Raw genomic sequence first — 20591 nt, forward strand, 5'->3', positions numbered from 1 at the left:
TGCAGGAGAGGGCTGATCGCTAGCTTAGACTATTTAGTTACCATTTTCATCAGTCGTTTGAATCACCTTCACGCGTTGTTCAACTAAGTATCGCTCAAAGACTAAGTTTATCAAAGTCTGTAGTACCAATTAACTGAATCCTTTTTTTAATTGCATATTGCAAATAATTGCTGTCAAAGACCTGCATCACTCTTGAGTCACCCTGTATATGCGTGCTGTTGCTGCGTGCGTGATAAACTTTACTTAATGATATAGTTTACATGAACATTTATTGTGAGTTGTAAATTTATTATAATAAATCACTATAAAAATGGCAGTGGTGTAAAATACTTTCGAACACACCAACACATCGTTCCATAAGCAATGGTGCAACAACGTATTTATGTATGTAAGAGGCATACAGATAAATGCATATTAACTTCGTTAAACAAATGGCTCACGGGTGATGCGCAGTCAGCGCAAACTGAGAAAGGCCGTAGTTGTTGTTGCACATTTAAGGTTGTAGAACAACTGTTGAGCTGACAATGTAGAAAGTAATTCATTGTCATGGTTGCAGCTGAGGCGCACACATCCAGTCGTATATGCACGTGCTCAGGCGCAGGCATGCACGCACACAATATCACGGATATTGGTTGAGTTATTTCAGGCATTTTCTCTGCTGCTGCTTCAAACACTCACACAAACTCACTTATCCATAGGTATGCACAGAGAATCTGATACATCTTTGACTGCATACCCGCTGGATGCCCATTTCGTTTACTCTTTCTCTTTCGCTGTTTCTTTTTTCTTTGGTTTTTTTCCTGGTTGTTTTCCTTTTTTTCGTTTTTTGACTATCTTTCACTTATGACTGCTTATACGCTTTTCTATTTGCAGGTGGTACCGCGTCTCGGATTCATCAGCATTATATCCGATTCCATCTTCACAGCGTGTGATATTGTCACGCACGCTGTTGCTCATCAAAAATGCTGACGAACGTGATGCTGGCAAATGGGTAAGTGAGCATAGTAGCGCCTTTTGGCAAAATATGTTTGTGGGTGGCGGGAGTGAGGGTAAAAAATAAGTGGGAGTGCTTGCAGAAGTTATGAATAACTTCTTTGTCGGAAATCAAATGTGTCGCTACTGAAATTGCAAGTTGCGTACTTTATTATATAATAATATCCATTCCATAACTGCAACAGTCTCACTCGTATAAACACTCGCAACGCTAAAATCGAGTTATAAATGCCATTAGCGACAACTTGCCGCGTAAATTGAAAATTTAAAGTGCCGGAGTTGCTGTGTAGTCGAATTATACTTTTTTGCCAAGCTCTTATTTCACTCTATATCTTCCTTTCCATTTCGCCAAATCAACTTGTCTCTAATTTTCATGCATTTTATTTATTTCTTCTTTTTTTTTGTTAATTTTCCAGGTCTGCCAAGCAGCGAATCAATTCGGCGAGCAGCGCATAGAAATCCGCCTGCTTGTGAATTCGTATGTGTCGGTGCATATTTTGCCGCAAGTACAAATTGTCAATTCGGGTGGAATGGCAATTTTCAATTGTTCGACGACGGGTTCAGCGATCGACGGCATCGAGTGGCTGCATAATGGCATGCCACTGCAGGGGAACAGTGCGCTTAGCAGCGGTCGCGAGAAGTAAGTGGAAATATGTTTGCGCAAAAAACTTTTATATGGATTTTTGTAGATATGTAACATAGGTTAAGGCGGGCCAATTTTTGTGGTTGGCAATTCTCATAAGAAATTCTACTTGCACCTAATGCAAGAAAAAATTGACCCATAATAGGATTTTGTGTGAATATCATCTGAAAACAAAACCGATAAAGCCGAATAGAACGCAAAACTAACTCCAAAATTTATTAAAATTACAGTAAATGTAAAAGGCGATCAATTTCAAGGTACCGGATTTAAAATTGAAACAAAACAACAAAAATTCAAATTGATTGGGCAATATTTTTTATTTTTGTTTATTTATTTCATGACATTTATTTTTTAATCCCTTTGAAATGTTGCCTTAAAATGCGCCGTAATTCGGTCATCCGTAAACACCAATTTTGAATGACTTGCTGGAGGAGTTCGGTCGGTAGCTCGTGAATAACTTTAGTAATTTTAGCTTCAAATGCCTCAATCGAAGTTGATTCATCCACAAAGTATTTAGACTTTACACACCCTCACAAATAAAAGTCCAAATGTGGGATATCAGACGAGCTTGGTGGTTCAAGACGCAGTAAATCCATTGTTTCACGTGCTGCATGGCAAGTAGTACCGCCCTTTTGGAACCAAATGTTGTGGAGATCACGGGCTTCAATTTCTCGGCATCAAATTGTCATTTATTATGGCTTGTCTCATCTTTGAAGAATGTGGGTCGATGCTGAACCTAAAGCCCTCACCAATTGTTTGTTTTCAATAGATGTAGGGGCTGTTCCTGAAATGCTTCGGGTTGCTTTTCAGACCAAATATGGCAATTTTGCGTATTGACGTAGTCATTAAGCCAAAAAATGTTGCTCATCGCTGAACACCATAAGGTGGCCTTTGCGCGCGATGAACACTTTTCATAGGCCGTCGGTTTTCGTAATGCCATTGTACGATTTGCAAACGTTGTTGAGGCGTAAGTCTTTCCGTGATGAAATGTTAAGGAGTACTGAAAAAATTATGTATATAGTTTGACAGTAGTCTCCCGTCCATCACGTGATCTGTCCAAAAAAACCCTATTCGAAAAAATACCTCCAATCTGATCAACCTTCATGTACTATGTCCCCCGTTGCATAATAATAAACTCGCCAAAGTTTTATTTATATTTTTTATTATTTTAGATAAAATATGTTTCCATGCAATGTTTGCAAGTGCGGGTTAAGAGAAAAATCTCACTTAACAAGCAACAAAATTAACATAATTTTTATTAAACAAGAAGAGAGTAGACAAGATTACTGTTGCAAAATTATAAAAGCACAGTACTGTTATTAGGAAATGTAGAAATTTTAGGATGGTTTGCCATTTTATAATATATCACAATTTACAGAAATGGCAAAAAGAAAAAATTTTGTTGTTTACTTCCGAAACAAAAATATCGGGAAATAGGTCGTCTAATAGGAGGAGGTGATTGGGTCATGCGGAAATAAAAAACAAAAGAGGAAAATTAAGGAGCTAAAAATAATCAGGGTGGATGAAAACAAATTTTAAACACCCGTTAAGTGCGAAAATTTATTCGCGTGTGTAATTCGCGAAACTGCGTAAGAGAAAATACAGATTTAGTGTCTCATATTTTTTCACTTTATAAGAGCAGGAGCAAAATAATTCTGCAATTAGCTTAATTATATTAATAAATATATGATAAATAGTTATTATTTTTCCTTTTTCTATTTATCCTGTGTATGAAAATCAGTAAGAAACGGTGTAACTCGAATACCTTGTGGGAATATCGCATTCTTTTCCGAGTAAATCGAAAATCGTGCAGCCCAAGTACCTTCTATCTCGAGTGATACCTGTATTAAGTTCTCTAAAATGAAGCCAGCTGAAATACTTTGCGCTGACCGCAAAATGAGACGGAAAACCTTTGCTCTTTATAATATAGGCCGTTTTGGAATCTTGTAATTTAAAATAAATACAACAACTTTTCACAAGTGTAAAAGTTTTCCAAATTTTACCAGTTTTTTAACGTTATCTTTTCTGTTGAAAAAAAATTTAACATAAATGGGTCAGATGGATTTAACAAGTATTGGAGTGATTTGCGTCTTGAGCCAAGATATTTTGGCGGTGGATCTCTAATGGCGTGGAGGGCAGTGCATTAGGGTGGGTCGATGTAAAAATCGCTCATTGCTCTGTGAAAATCGTATTCTAGGGATTAAAATAAGAAACTTTGCCGAAGGAACCATACCTTTAAAACGAATTCTGATGTCCCCCAATTTGGGTCGAACCAAAAATCCCACTTTGACCCATTTAGAGTGCTCCAATCGAGTCCAAATGTATGACCGACCCCCCCTAACTTTGGATGGCCGATCCACCCATGCCAGTGGCAGACCCCCTGGAACTCCCCTGGGGGTTCCCCATACAATCATTTCAAAATATCACTATTTTTGGCCTTTACATGAGAAAAGAAACTAAAAAGTTCGACTCAAATTGGGGGACATCAGAATTCGTTTCAGAGGTATGGTTTCTTCGGCAAAGTTTCTTATTTTGATCCCTAGAATATGATTTTCACAGAGCGATGGGCGATTTTTTTGCTTCCCCACAAAAGACACTAAAAGTTCGACCCAAATTGGGGGACATCAGAATTCGTTTTAGAGGTATGGTTCCTTCGGCAAAGTTTCTTATTTTGATCCCTAGAATATGATTTTCACAGAGCAATGGGCGATTTTTTTGCCTCCCCACAAATCGACCTGGCCTAATATACATATATAATTGGCGCGTACACCTTTTCCGTGTGTTTGGCCGAAGCTCCTCCTCCTATTTGTGGTGTGCGTCTTGATGTTGTTCCACAAATTGAGGGACCTACAGTTCAACCCGACTCCGAACGGCCGATATTTTTATGAGGAGCTTTTTCATGGCAGAAATACACTCGAAGGTTTGCCATTGCCTGCCGAGGGGCGACCGCTATTAGAAAATACTTTTCCTGCATTTGGGTCACCGAGATTCGAACCAATGAACCAAGATTCTGAAATCCGAATGGTAGTCACGCACCAACCCATGCGGCGAAGAGTATTTTGGTTCCAAGGACAAACAAATTTTTGAGCAGGAAATTAAAAATGTGCCTAAACGTTGGGAGAACATTGTAAATAATGAAGGGAAATATATTATTGATTAATAAATACTTTAGACATCTTTTTTATTAATTTAAAACCACCTTTAAAAAACGCACGAACTTATGGACTGACCTGATATTTATACTACTAAATATTCATTAAAAAAATTTCCCTAGCTTTAACCTTAGCTGATATAATACTGTACCTATCTAGTCTTTCGACTACTATTGAGCTTTTGCCATACCCTCATACGATTTACAATTCACTAATTGGCACTAAAATAATCCTACCGGAAAATTCAGACTAAAGTAGTCACCGCCAATTAGTAAATCCTCCCTAATTCTTCCCTTATATTTAAAACTTATTACACACACCTATATAATACGAGGGACGGCTGATAATGCTACAACCTAAGGTACTTGGCGTTTGCCTTATCACCTCATCACTGATAAAGCTATTTGAATGAATCTATGTTAGTATTGTCCGGTTCATTAACAATTATCCGTGGAGTAAGCCACAGCACTATGTCAATGGAAACTCTAGCAATTTGGAGCAACGCTGTGCTATTAAATTCTTTACTAAAAGTTTTCTTAATTTTCTTTCAATAATCGGTTCTTGAAGATTCTGCGCCATCATTTACGCTAGTACAAAAAATAAGTTTGACTATCCCAGTCCGGTTCACATAGCGACGTTAGTGCGACCGAAAAATATTTAAAAAAAGAAAATCGAAAAATTAGTAGTGGTCGGTCGAGGTTTTAAGTTGTGGCAAATAACAATAGGTTAATAAAGGATGAGTTGGAAATACTATATTTTATATGAAAACCTCCACATGAAAGAATGAGTGTGGGCTGAGTGCCGTGAGTCCTCACATCGCTCAACAAGCAGCAATGATTGAAACGTTGTTAATATTTTTTGGTGTTGTGTCAGGTCGTTGAAATATGTAAAAAAGCAGCTCAAACGGCGGCCAAACCACGACTAAGCGCAGGAAGGTTTAACTGTGTATTTGGTGGGTCTTGAAAGCAATTATTTGTTATGAGTTGCTCCCGGTCAAACACTAAATTCAGATTTCTATTGCCAACATCTAGATCCTTTGAAGCTAGCGATTGACTACAAACGGCCAGCATTGGCCAACAGAAGGGGAGTTGTGTTTCATCAGGGCAACGCAAGGCCACACACGTCTTGACTTACAAAGAACTTTGGGTGCTTAGAGGGAAAGTTTTAATGCATACACCATATAGTGCGGACCTGACACCAAGCGATGGGCACCTCTTTCTCTCAGTGCAAAACTTTCTGAGAGATGAGAAATTGGTATCCAGAGAATATTGTGAAAATCGATTACTAGAGTTTTTCGCCAATAAGGAGACTTCTATGAGGGAGGTATTATGAAGCTACCTTTAAAATGGCAATAAATTATACAACAAAACGGTGTACATTTGACCCGAGTCAGAAAATCCGAAACATCTTAAATAAAATTTTGAATTTTACGCAAAAATAATGGATATCTTTTTCCCCATACTAACTAATATATTGTCACTATTGATGAAACCTGGATTCGCCAGTGTAATGCACAATCAAAAGGTGAAAGAGGCTACAAAAATACTTCAAATTGGAAAAGTTGGCTAGCCTTTCCTGGTATATCGAGCGAATTTTATTGATTCGTTACTTGGCTCAGAAACAGCAGCGCCGCTATTAGAACTACACTTTTTGATGCTCTGAACACTCTTTTCTTTTTACCACGCTTATACCTGCTGCTCGGCTGGCCATAACTAAACAATGGCGCGATTTAGGTGTTAGACATTCCGCTATAACACTCGGTCTGCTTTTAACAAATCGTGTTGACTATTGTTTGGATGAACCATATTTTAATAGGTTATTTAGTACCAAAATTCCAGCTAGACGTGAATGGGTTGATAATATACCTGGACGGAAAAACTGGGTACGGTTCTTTACGGATGGCTCAAAGATTGACAATAAAGTTGGCTTTGGCGTTTACTGTAAGCGTTTCTGCTCGCCCCCTTCATCAATGTAACTTACTTCACATTGGTGGTTAGGCAAAAATATAACAACCTTTCGAGAAACCCATATTTATTCTGATAGCTAAGTGGCGACTAAATCTATTGGTTGGACTGTCACTATTCCATTCTTCCTCGCAAATTTCGGACAGCTCTTAGTGAGATAGCGGAATAATTTCTCATCTATGTGGTATGGGTGCCAGGGCATGGTGACATACAGGGGGATTGTGAGGCAGACAAATATGCGAGAGAGAGGGCACTTCCTCTCGTTTCTCCCTTGGTATGGAAATTGAAGGTATACTCGTACTCTTCTCAATCTAAAGCTACAAATTACGTGATAAAAGTATTATTGCCACGACGCGATGGGTTGATAGTCTGACATGTATCACTACAAAAAGAATTTGTCCAAAATCTGACGTCAGCCACTAGATTTAGATACTTTGGCTCATCGCTCCTGAATCATACCCATGCCTATATAGATATACATAAGTGTTACCCAGATTAATGGGTTTGCATTTAAAACAAATAGTTTAACGCAAAGTAGCAGTTTGCTACTGTTGCATCACAATGGATCGGCAACAGACTAAGTGAGTTGGCGAAATCTTTCCTGGTGCGATAAAAATAGGTTTAAAAAACTCATAACCCTCATCAAGGATAAACTGAGAATGCTCATGGACATTCTCACAGGCTAATGCAGACTGCGTAGTCATCTGCACATGATCGCGATTTGGTCTACGGGCTCTTGTCGTTTCTGCGATCAATCTTAGGAAACTTCAATGCAGCAGCGCTATAGCGCGGATAAGGTTAAGACATCTTGGCCAACTACAGCCAGAAGACGGACACGTATGGTACATTCAATCTAGCCAAACTCTATCCTGAGGGCTGGATGAGGTACTGTGATGAGTAGAGGGCGGAGGACCATGAGGTCCAATTGCAAGGTTCATAAAGCATCTATTTATCTTTCTAAAGACCGACTGCCACTTCCACCTACTTATTTACCTACTTGGTTCAAGGCGGGGGGAAATGAACTATAATGAAACTCGCTAATCTACTAAACCAGGACCGCGAGGCTGTCGTACAGAAAATGTGACGACTTTTTGCACGGGCAGTGATTTCGACAACGTGATTGCCCATGCTCTGGTTACGAGGAATACCAAGAAGAAGAATACCAACTCGCACACCACACATAGAAGCTGCGAGAAAACACAGAAATTAACCATCCATTCTACAATTTGGTGCTGGTTATCAGGAATATTTTCCTTTTCTTTGAAATTAAAAGGAGGAGTTACGCGGAAGAAGATTTTCTAACGAAAGTGAGATTAAGACGGCCGCAGAAGACCATTTTGAAGAGAAATTCAAAGACATTTTTATCAGAATTTATATTCATAATGTGAGAGGTGTGAAATGTGCAATTTTACACTAAAAAATTAAAAATTAAAAAAAGTATAAAATATATTAGCACTTCCCATTCACTAAGTACCTTAGGTCTCAAACTTATCAGCCTCTCCTCGTACATAAAAAATTAAATTCACACATTAATGCATTTAGAACGAAAGTTCATATTGTTATTTTTATTATTTTTTTGCATACACACATACAAATATATGTATTACACAGGTTACCAAAGCTGAGGTTTTTACACTTCCGCAAAACTTGTATTGAAATTTTGTTGCGGGTGTTGAGTTGCTTGTTGCTATGGTATTAGTCACTTGTAACAACAGCATGCAGACTCATGTACTATACGTATATGTGTATGTACATCATTTTGATTTTTCACATTTTGCAATTTTGAAAAATGACATTGTTCTGAAGCAGACAGTTGAAATGAAACAAAATAAAGGAAATAAAATACAAAATCAGAGTCATCACTAATTGGTTTGTTTATTTGTTTGCGGTCATGAACTTCAGTTGAGCTATGGCATCGATGAGTCGAAAGGTTTTGTACTGCAGCGAACCGCAGGCAGAAAAATTAATATGGAAAAATATTTCTAAATAACTGATGTATGTGTGTGTGTGTATTGAAATTGAAATAATGGTAATATTTTGTGGTTTCATCAATGATTGGCTGCTGAAGCGCAATGAGTTGGTTTCATGGTGAAACTTCTGATTTTGCTGACGGGAGCCGTGGAAAAATTGAATAATTGTATTGTCTAAAGATTTAGTGATGTTTCGGCTTCCAATTTCAGGCTTAGGCCAAATGATTTAGCAATTTTTAGAAATAGCTAAAATTATTATTTAGCTTTCAAAGTGATTTTAATGAGAAAACTGCCAGAACAAAATTATTTGGAGGACGAATTGAAGTGGGATTTGGAACTGCAAAGAAAAGTGTTTCGAGCTAAAGCGGTCTTCGTATGCTATACGTTACTGATTACCTTCAGTTCGACTTCAACTCTAAATGGGCGATTTTGCAAATATCAGTGTGGGGAAAAAGAAGTCCATTATTTTCTCGGTAGACGGCTGTAGTGATCAATATCTCGTAAAGTATTGATTAAACAATTTAAAATTCATGCTCGTTATCGAGTTTGTCAAGGTGATATAATATTTCAAGCTAAAGAATTATTTTCCTGTTTTTGTGTGTGTTCCATCCAGTTGTGAACTACAGGGTGTTAACAATGGAAGTCAACAAAGAGAGAATTCGGTGCATTTTACAGCTTTTCTTTGATAAAGGCGACAATGCAAGCCAGGCCGCTGAAATTGTGAATGGTGGTTGTGGTGTTCCGTTTAGGCATTTTTAATTTAAAAAAATGTCGAAATCAATATCACAGAATAATCGAAGTGGACCATCATGTTAGTAGTCGTAGCATCGCCCAGGAGCTGAAAATCGATCACAAGAAAATTTTAAACAATTAGCGCGAACATTTTATTCAAAAGTAATACATATCTTTTTCGCCAAACCATATTTAATAAATGAAGAATGCACTGCAATGCGATATGCAGTATAGCGCAGATGCCGCAAATCCTAAATGCGATGAAACAGCAGGTTAGGCATGCCGCCACTTGCTTCTTGTAAGATTTTGATTACTGAATTATCCTTAAACGAAGTATTGGGATGTTCGAAAAGTAATTTTTATCCTTAAACGAAGTGTTCGAAAAGTAATTTTGTTTTTTCCCGACAGAGGATTTAATTGTATTTTTTCACAGCTAACTTCACACTTAAATCGCATTGTCATTATATATTTTGACAGCTGATATAGCAAGGCTTGCGTGTGAATAAGTCCAATTGATTTTACGCAGTAGTTTTTAGTCGGTGCCCTTTTAAATAAGGAGAGCAATAAGCAGCATTTTCGTCATATTTTACTTTTTTACTATAGAAAAGGTAAAATTGCTGTTCAAGCTAGAAAGAAATTAACCGATATGTATGGAGAAGGTGTGTTGACAATACATCAGTGGCAGTACTGGTTCTGGAAGGCCGGTTAAAGCTGATAAAGATGCAATAAAGGCATTAGTTGATGCAAACCTGTGAGGTTTATTTTAGGGAGAGGTTAAATTTATCGATTTCAACTGTTTATGACCACCTGAAAAGCCTGGGCTTAACCTCGATGCTCGATATATGGGTTCCACATGTCCTCACGGAGAGAAATTTATGTCGTTTATGCTTCACTCCTCAAACGTCACGAAAATGATCTATTTTTGAAGCGCATCATTACTGGGTACGAAAAGAAGTCATGGAGCAGAAAAGATAAACCGGCTCGAAGCATTTCAAATCCGATATCCTTCAAAAAGGGTAATGCTGTCTGTTTGATGAGATTTTAAAGGAGTCCCTTTTTTTGAGCTTTTACAGGATAACACAACAATTAATTCGAAAGTCTACTGTCATCAACTGGATAAACTGAATGGTGCACTTCAACAGAAAAGGCCAGAATTAATCAACAGAAAAGGTGTAGTGCTGCACCATGATAGTGCGAGACCTCATACAAGTTTGGTTATTCGCCAAAAGCTTTTTCAGCTTTGATGGGATGTACTGCCACACACACCATATTCTCCAGACCTGGCCCCTTCGGATTATTATTTGTTCCGGTCACTGCAAAATTTTTTGGACGGTAAAACCTTTACCTCAAATGAACACGTCAAAAATCACCTGGATCAGTTTTTTGCCAGGAAAGACCAAAAAGTTTATGAGTGTGGAATCAAGCTACTATCTGAAAGATGGCAAAAGATGTTGAATCAGAATGGCCAATATATAATTTGATTAAATATTTATTCATTATACGAAGATCGTCTTTCATTTTCACCACAAAAAAACGAAATTACTTCCCGAAGCACCCAATAGATATGTGGAGGAAATACAAATACATGTAGAACATGAATAAATTACCAGAACTACTCACGTTTTATGGGAGCGAAGTGTGCATAACTATAGACCCCATGCGAGTAGACTCAACGAACGCTCAGGGTCATACATAAACACTTTTGTAGAAGTTTTCTTGACGAGAAAGAGCCAAAAGACCATACAGTATCTACACTGTCATCAATGATCCCAGATTCACAGTTCTGACTGTACATAAGCCGGAAGAGCGAGTGAGAGTGTGCGTGCAACAAGAGAAGGCTACAAAAAGGGATTTCTGCATCGTTACTAAAATGGCAGGAGCGTTGGGGAAACTCTACAAAAGGAAGGTGACCTATACGCTAATCCCAAATTTTGAAAATTGGTTAAATTGAAGCTATGGTGAGTTGGACTTCAGGCAAACACGATCCCTGACAGGTTATGGGTGCTACCAGAAGTACATTGCTTTCGGGTAGGCATGAGCCACCTGTATGCCCAGTATGCCATGAAGAAGAGGGTGCAAGGCACATGTTTTTTGCACGCCCACCATTTGCGACTAGCAGGGTGGGCCATGCAAAATTTGCTTTTTGAATCGGCTATAAAAAAAAAACTAATCAATATTTTTTCAAATTTTTTCTTTTATTTTGAAGACTGAACATTGTCATTTATGAATGAAAAATAATATCGTTCAAATGACTGCCACGACTGGCTTTACAGTAGGCCTTTCGATCAACCTAATTCTTAAGCACATTTTCGATTGTTTGGGATCCAATTTCATGAATGGCAGCTTCGATTTCGTGTTTTAAAGCATCAATCGTCTCTAGATGCTTTGCATAGCATTTGTCCTTAACGGCTCCCCACAAAAAATAATCCAACGGGCCGAAATCACAGCTCCGAGGCGGCCAATTGATATCGGAATTTCGGCTGATTACTCGGTTTTCAAAAACGGTAGCCAAAAGTTCGAGTGTAACTTTGGCAGTGCGACAAGTTGCACCGTCCTGTTGAAACCAAATGTCGTCCATCTCATCCTCTTCAATTTCTGGAAACAAAAACTCGTTGCGCATGTCACGGTAACGCTCGCTATTTACTGTAACCGTGGAAGAAGAAGAAGACTCACCACTTTGGAAATAGATTTTCAATATTTCCCAATTTTGTTCAAACGTATAGCGTCCCATTTCGTAAATGTCAAACCTTTAAGTAAATTATGAACACATTTGACATGTCATTTGTGTTACCATTCTCAAAAAAATAGGTGGTTCTAAAAGCAAACGCTATATGGCCCACCCTGTAGTTGGTGGGTTGGTGCGAGAATGCCATTTCGAGTAAGTATAGGGTTTTTCAGTAAGAGCGCTTCAACTTTTGAACTTTTTTGAATAAAACCCAAACGGTTTGACTTTTTTAACTATTTTTTTTTTATTATCGAGTTTGAACATATACATTTAAGTATGAAATTCGATTTCTTTTGCATGACCACCGCGTGCACGTTTTACGAAGTCCAATCGTTGAGCCCAATTTTCGACCACTCTTTTGCATAAATCGGCCGAAATTCCAGCAATTTCGCGTTCAATATTGGCTCTGAGCTCACAAATCGTCGCTGGCTTGTTACTGTAGACCAATGAACTCACATAACCCCAAAACGGGACGGCTTGTTAAATGGACCGTAAAATGGTAGCAGCAACAGAACGATTATTTTCATAAAAAATTTGCACGATTTGCAATCGTTGCTCAAGTGTGTAGCGTTCCATGATGAAATGTATACTAATGAAGTTTACAAATGACAAGCGAAAAATAAAAAATATTGCGTCGTTCGCCCTCCCTATCGGAAAAAAGTTGAAGCGCACCTATTGAACAACCCTATAGGTTCGAATATCCGTGCATGAAACATCAAATTGAAGAAAAAGTTTTTTCTAATAGCAATCGCTTCTCGGCAGGCAATGGTAAGCCTCCGTGTGTATTTCTGCGATAAAAAAATATCTGCCGCTCGGAGACGCTTTAAAATTGTAGGTCCCTACATTTGTGGAACAAAATAAAGATGCACCCCCACAAACAGCAGGAGGATTATTTATCTTTTATTGGATATATATCGAATAACCTCCTCTTCTGATGATGCGTACTCTACTACGATGCTTTCCACATCATTAGTTTTAATTCGTATGCCTAGCCATTGAAATCTATTACAAGCAAAAATATTTCAATTTTCAAAAAATGGTATTGAGTAATTTTACATTAACAAACAAAAACTATGTAACATGAAGTTAAAAAGTTTAGAGCAAAAAATTGCCACAACAATTTTTTTATTTTGAAATTAATGCCGTAGGTGGCCGATGAGTCAATGATTCGTTTACCATAAAACACTTATTTTCGTATAAAATGCAAATGGGTCATATTGAATATAAGTCTTCGGTATATCCCTTTGTGCTCTTAAGTTAATATTAAATTTTTACGGCAAACATTTATTTTTTTGCCCATTTTTCAGGTAAAAAAAAATAATTTTTTTGGATAATAATAAAAAAATGTCGACTCAACAGAAATTACTTCGAAAGGGGTTCGTTATGTTGATTCGCAGGTGATTTGAACCAAATCAGCATAATTTTAAAGCTGTTAGACAAGAAAAATTTTATATTAAGCATAATTTTATATTCACACAAAAGTAGGAAAATGAATGAAAGAAGGAAAATTAAATGAAGGCGCATACCTAACCAAGTGAAAGCTCACGGCGGGTAGAAACTGGTTACAAAATCATTAGTTTTCAAAATATCTGCATCACTTCAAAAGTCAAAGATTGTTATTTATTTTTCTGGTCTTGGACACTTCTAGTGTTGTCAGGCGTTATTTAATGTTTTAATTGGAAAGTTTGATATATTTTACCATAAGCGTACACAGAACGTTTTGAAGTGTGAGCCCTATTAGTATTGTTTACGGGGTTTTAAAATGTCGTATTAGATATTACACTGACTGGGTGCTAAAATGATTACAGCGGCGTGCTTCTTAAATGGTGGTATTGCCGATCTGAAATATATATGAAAATGAAAAATCGGCTACGTGGACTTATTCAATGTGATCCCGGAATAGCTTAATTTGTCACTTTCACTTGAGAGCTTTGCAGTATTCCTCTATACATACGAGGTGTGTTGAAAAAGTATTGCGAATTTTGAATTTTCGCAGGTTACGTATATTCGAATTTCGATTTTTTTGTGGCAATATGTTGGTACTCCTGTATCTCACTCATGCCGACGAGTTCGTCCATTTTGAATGGTCAATTAATTGTTGACAGCTGCTTTGCTTGCACGTGTTTCGGATCGTCTTCGATTTTAACGAAAAACGAAATTAAGTGCGCGGATGCATTCCGATTGTTGACTGTGTCATACGGAGAAGTTACTTTGGACCAAAGCAACGTTTAGCGGTGGTACAAAATGTTCTCAGAAGGCCCAGAAGGTGTAAACGATGATGTCCGGCGACGTGCCGGCCGCACGAGCACTTCAACAACAGACGAAAAAATTGATGAAGTGAAGAAAATGATATTGGCCAATCGTCGAATCACCGTTAGAGAAGTCGCTGAGGACCTAGATATATGAATTGCCAGGTGCCATTCGATTTTTTTTAACGATTTGGGCATGAGACGGGTCGTCGAAAAATTCGTACCAAAAATGCTCAATTTCGACCAAAAGCAGCATCGAATGAACATTGCTAATGAGATGTTGGACTCTGTCCGCGACGACCCAAATATGCTCCAGAGGGTCATAACTGGTGACGAATCGTTTGTTGTTGTTTATGGTTATGACGTGGAAACCAAAGCTCAATCATCTCAATGGAAGCTGCCGCACGAACCAAGACCGAAGAAAGCGCGGCAATGTCGGTCCAATGTAAAAGTTTTGCTTACCGTTTGTTTCGATTGCAGAGGAGTTGTGCATCTTGAGTTCTTGCATGCAAGTTATGCGCAATTTGAGGGAAGCAATCCGCCAAAAACGCCCGGATTTGTGGAAGAACAACATTTGGCTCTTGCATTACGATAACGCCCCTGCTCACACACCGTTGCTTGTGCGCGACTTTTTGGCCAAAAACAACCCACTAATAATGCCACAGCCACCGTATTCCCCAGATCTGATATCTGACTTTTTCTTGTTCCCAAAACTGAAGAGGCCCATGATAAAGACGGCATCGAAGGAGGAGCTGAACAAGATAAAAAAGAAATGATTTTTTGAAGTGCTTCGAAGATTGGAAACAAACTTTGGGGACTAATTTGAAGGGGGAAAAATAGATATTAATGTGTAAATAAATAATTTTTGAAAAAAAACACAAAATTCTCGAACCTTTTTGAACATACCTTGTACACAGGGTTACCAGTAATCGTCTTAGTTACTTGACAGAGCGCACCAATCGTTTCTTTCTCCTGCTAACCGGCGCCAGTTGGAAACAAGGAAGTGAGGTCAAGTCCCTCTCCACCTGACCTTTCTAATGCAGAGGAGGCCTACCTCTTTATCTGGTATCACCAGCTCGTATCGCATCGAATACTTTCAAAACCGGAGCTAAATATCCATTCACACGACATGACCCAACCAACGGAGCCGTTGGATCTTTAGTTGCTGCGCTATGTCTATGCTGTCACAAACTCATAGAGCTCATTGTTGCATCGCCTACGACACTCGCCGTCACCAACGTGCAAAGGTCCAAAAATCTGCCTCGAAATCTTTTTTTAAATAGTCCAAGCTGCTGTGCCATACGCGAGGACGTTCCAGGATGATTCCATATTTGGAAATCCACACAAATCACGCAAGTAGGGAAAGTCCCTGATCGCCATTCACTTGGGAGTGGTCAGGACGATCCTTCTGCATATGGTCCAAACAGCTCCTAAGTTTCAGGCGAAGTATCTTATGAGTAGCTTCTGAGCATCCATTCGTGAGCGAGCTAATGTTGGGAAGTTGAAGAAGCCCAGCATATCTGGTTGTACGTAGGGAGTGGGACCCGCCACGTAAAAAAATTGTTTGTGCATTCCTCACTTTTTTTCTCGGTGACCCCGTATATGTTTACTTATCGAAAACTTGACACTGGGTTATGAGCGAAAAACTGCAAAGCTCCAACAAAATTTGCTTTTGCACACATATACACACGCGACCAAAAATTTGATGGTTTGCATATTTGGTTTCACTAAAGTTTTTCACTTTTGTCACAAATGGCCAACGCAGTCATTCGTTAGCTCAGCAGATGTTGGCTGCATGCCCAAAACGCAAAAAAAAATATCAAAAAATGTGCGAGAAGGGCCAACTCAGCATCAGATTTACAAAACAAGCTGAATTTTTTTATGATTATGCTAATCAAATAAATAATAAATTCCAAACGAATGGTTTGGCAGTGTTGACTAGAATGAAGCTATGGAAATTGTGTGGAATTGTGAGCACACACAAACATATTCTAAAAGTTATAGCTGCGTAGATACATACATACATGGATAAGTAAACGAGTTATTTTTCCTACAAATAGATAAATGTCGAAGGATGTGCATTTGTAATGGGGCCTTAAATAGGAGCATAGTTATAAAATTTAAAGAACTGATCCGAAGCCTAAGATTGCCGACAGGTTTAAGAGAGAGAAAAGATGATTGTCCGTCAATGAAAACAGCAGCCCTAACGAAATTAGATGAACTTTCTCTCAATACTACGAAGACAAGAATACAATAAATTTTGAATGAAGATTCGAATTAAATGGACTGGCTCAACAGAAGCTTACTCCACGCCACAAAGAAGCTGTACTCGAATTCGCCGATAATCATAAGTTCTGTGATAATGAATGGAAATCCATAATTTTTACATACATACACACATAAATGGCGCGTACACCTTTTATTTGGTGTTCGGCAGAGCTCCTCTTCCTATTTGTGGTTTGCGTCTTGATGTTGTTGCACAAAGGCATTGACCTACAGTTTTAAGCCGGCTTCGAACGGCAAAGATTTTTCATGAGGATAATTTTCATGGCAGAAATATACTCGAAGGCTTGCCATTGCCTGCCGAGGGGCGACCGCTATTAGAAAAACCATTTCAATTTGGTGTTATATGCAAAGAATGGTAGTCACGCACCAACCCATTCGGCTACGGCGTCCGCCATTATTGTTAGCGATGTGGAGAATTTAATCTCAACGAGCATTATGGTTGTCAGAAGTATTGAAGAGATATTCACGAGCCCCGAAAAACGCGTCACTTCCGAAAATTCCACGGTGGCTTTTATGATCCGCGGAAAGACCCCAATTTGCTTTGTTTCGCATAAGATGAACGCAGAAACTTACTTAGAGGTTTTAAACAGTGTTTTATTGAATTTTTGCCGAAAAGTTTCACGGTGAGTCTTGGACGTATCAACAGGACAATACCTTAATCCACAGTGCTGCGCGTACAAGGGAGATCTTCTCGTCGAAAAATATTCCTATGCTGAAGTGGCTCGCAGTTAGTCCATACCAAATACTAGGTTCGGGAAAAAGTTTGTAGCATTTTTACCGGATTTTTTATTGAAAAACAACATAACAATAATTACATTAATAAGTTAATGAATTTTATGTTGCTGCTGCTGTTTACAACCTCTTCTCACCTCTCGACCAAGTTTTTGATGCCGTTCCGCTAAAAATCGCCTGGTCTGGTGACAAAGAAGTTGTTGTCTTCACTCTGACACATCGCAAATGTCCCGGGGTACTTCGGCAGTTTTTTGACATTAATGAGAATAAGAGAAGAAAGAGCAGGTGTCGAAAATATTGATTTTTGCCATTTTTAAGCCTCAAAACTAATAAAAAATTAAATAACTCAAAAATAGAATTAACGCAATTTTGTAGATCCGAAAGAGTTCTATTGAATGAATACTTCACTTTTGCCAAATAGTAAACAAATCGTTGTAAAATAAAAGAAAATATAAAAACACTATTAACTTATTCCCCAACCCAATATAATGGGAAACCTCTGCAGTCTTAGGAAGCAGGCGGACGCAAGTTTATTAGTGTGCTTCAGTCACTCGTAAATTCGACGAGGACTAGTATCAGTTACATTAAGCAATTGTTTTGTTCAGTGCCCCATATATGTAGCTATTTCGCTTAGTGTAGTATAGGCTATACTGAATGAGTTGAAGCCAACACTTCGAGCCAGTATTAGAATTCCTTTTAGCAGTGACTGCAAACATCTCAATCTGATATGCTTCAATGGTTTTTTTTTTGTTTTTTTTGAAGTAGGTTTAAAAGCCCCCATAAAACGAAAATCTAAGAAAAAATCGAAAAACAATATATCTATAAAAAATAGTTAATACAAAAAAAATTAATTATTTCATAATTGGTTGTTATTCCCTGACCAATTATGAAGAGAAACTGAGTTATCCGGTTAAAATATATTCATTTTCCAGGTTTTTACATGAAATCTACGAAAAAGTATTTTTTTCCCATGCAAAATACATGGGATATTTCAAAGCCCCGGCGGCACCATTAAATATGGTCTGATTAAAAAAAAAAAAATACGGGTCTTTTTATTTTTCATTCTTTACTATTTTGGGGGGCGGCAGCATACACATTTTTTTTGGACCACCCTAATATACATACACACATAAATGGCGCTTACACCTTTTATTTGGTGCTCGGCCGAGCTCCTCTTTCTACTTGTGGTTTGCGTCTTGATGTTGTTGCACAAAGGCATTGACCTACAGTTTTAAGCCGGCTTCAAATGGCAAGATTTTTCATGAGAATATTTTTCATGGCAGAAATACACTCGGAGGTGTGGCATTTTGCCTGCTGAGGGGCGACCGCTATTAGAAAAACCTTTTCAATTTGGTGTTATTTGCAAGGAATGGTAGTCACCCACCAACCCATTCGGCTACGGCGTTCGCCATTATTAGCGATGGGGAGAATTTAATCTCAACGGGCCTTATGGTTGTCAGAAGTATTGAAGAGATATTCACGAGCCCCGAAAAACGCGTCACTTCCGAAACTTCCACGGCGGCTTTTATGATCCGCGGAAAAACCCCAATTTGCTTTATTTCGCATAAGATGAACGCAGAAAATTACTTAGAGGTTTTGAACACTGTTTCATTGAATTTTTGCCGAAAAGTTTCACGGTGAGTCTTGGACGTATCAACAGGACAATGCTTCAATCCACAGTGCTGCGCGTACAAGGGAGATCTTTTCGTCGAAAAATATTCCTATGCTGAAGTGGGTCGCAGTTAGTCCATACCAAATACTAGGTTGGGGAAAAAGTTCGTAGCATTTTTAACGGATTTTTTATTGAAAACAAAAAACAAGAATTACATCAATATGTTAATGAATTATATATTCGCCGTTGCTGGTTACAACCTCTTCCCACCTCTCGATCAAGTTGTTGATGCCGTTCCGCTAAAAATCGCCTGGTCTGGTGTCAAAGAAGTTGTTGTCTCCATCTCTGACACGTCGCAAATGTCCCGGGGTACTTCGGCAGCTTTTTGACATTCATGAAAATAAGATAATAAAGAGCAGGTGTCGAAAATATTGATTTTTGCCATTTTTAAGCCTCAAAACTAATAAAAATTAAATAACTCAAAAATAGAATTAACGCAATTTTGTAGATCCGAAAGAGTTCTATTGAAAGAATACTTAACTTTTGCCAAATAGTAAACAAATCGTTGTAAAATAAAAGAAAATATAAACACGCTATTAACTTATTCCCCAACCCAATATAATGGGAAACCTCTGTAGCATTCTTAGGTAGCAGACGGACGCAAGTTTATTAGCCTATTGCACCTTAAAAAAACTATTAAATGGCCAAACTCGACCTTAATGTGCTTCAGTCACTCGTACATTCGACGAGGACTAGTATCAGTTACATTAAACAATTGTTTTGTTCAGTGTCCCATATAGCTATTTCGCTTAGTGTAGTATAGGCTATACTGAATGAGTTGAAGTCAACACTTCGAGTCGGTATTGGAATTCGCTTTAGCAGTGACTGCAAACATCTCAATCTGATATGCTTCAATGGTTTTTTTTTTGTTTTTTTTGAAGTAGGTTTAAAAGGTCAAGATTTAAGATACATCTCACAAGTGTCGTCACACCAATGGTTCTCCCTCGGCTATTTCCGCCCTGGAACCCCATCAGTATAACATCTGGGCAGATCCGCGTTTATGTCCGAGGATACAACAGGTACCTGCGGCCGGGTTCCTCTCCTGCAGGTATATAAAGGATACACGCCATCGATAGTCCCAGTTACTCCCATTGTGTCTATAGGTGGTTCCAAAGTAAAGAAGACATCGGAAAAGTTGCAGTAATGTTATATTAACCCACAACCGTTTTGTTTTCTGTACAATATTCTATTGAGTGTTTCACTAAAAAGTCTGCGCTTGTCGTCGATTCGTCAGAAACTGTCCGCCTTCTCTGCTGCTGTACCTGTGCCTGCATAACTTTGCGCTCCCAATCAATCTGGCGGAGTTGCGTCATGAAATTACCTGCGAACGCTTGGGCTACCTCCCGTTTACCGCTGGTTGCGCACACATCTCGTATGAGGGTGCTGGGGGATGGTTCATAACCCAGGGCTTATTCGAGAATAGCTCGTTCCTCTCCGAAGCGGTTGCAATAAAAAAAAGTCACGTGTCTGCGT

General features: G+C 38.5%; 1 protein-coding gene across 1 annotated transcript in view; it reads left to right on the plus strand.

Annotated features, from left to right (window-relative positions):
• Positions 1–20591, plus strand: part of LOC129235825 (cell adhesion molecule Dscam2) — a 273431-nt gene that overhangs the window by 138444 nt on the left and 114396 nt on the right. The window contains exons 8-9 of the mRNA XM_054869869.1: positions 874–991; positions 1410–1633. Coding sequence (XP_054725844.1) covers positions 874–991; positions 1410–1633 — 342 coding nt within the window. The remainder of the gene's footprint in view (positions 1–873; positions 992–1409; positions 1634–20591) is intronic.

This window comes from Anastrepha obliqua, chromosome 1, assembly GCF_027943255.1.
Source record: "Anastrepha obliqua isolate idAnaObli1 chromosome 1, idAnaObli1_1.0, whole genome shotgun sequence".
Lineage (NCBI taxonomy): Eukaryota > Metazoa > Arthropoda > Insecta > Diptera > Tephritidae > Anastrepha > Anastrepha obliqua.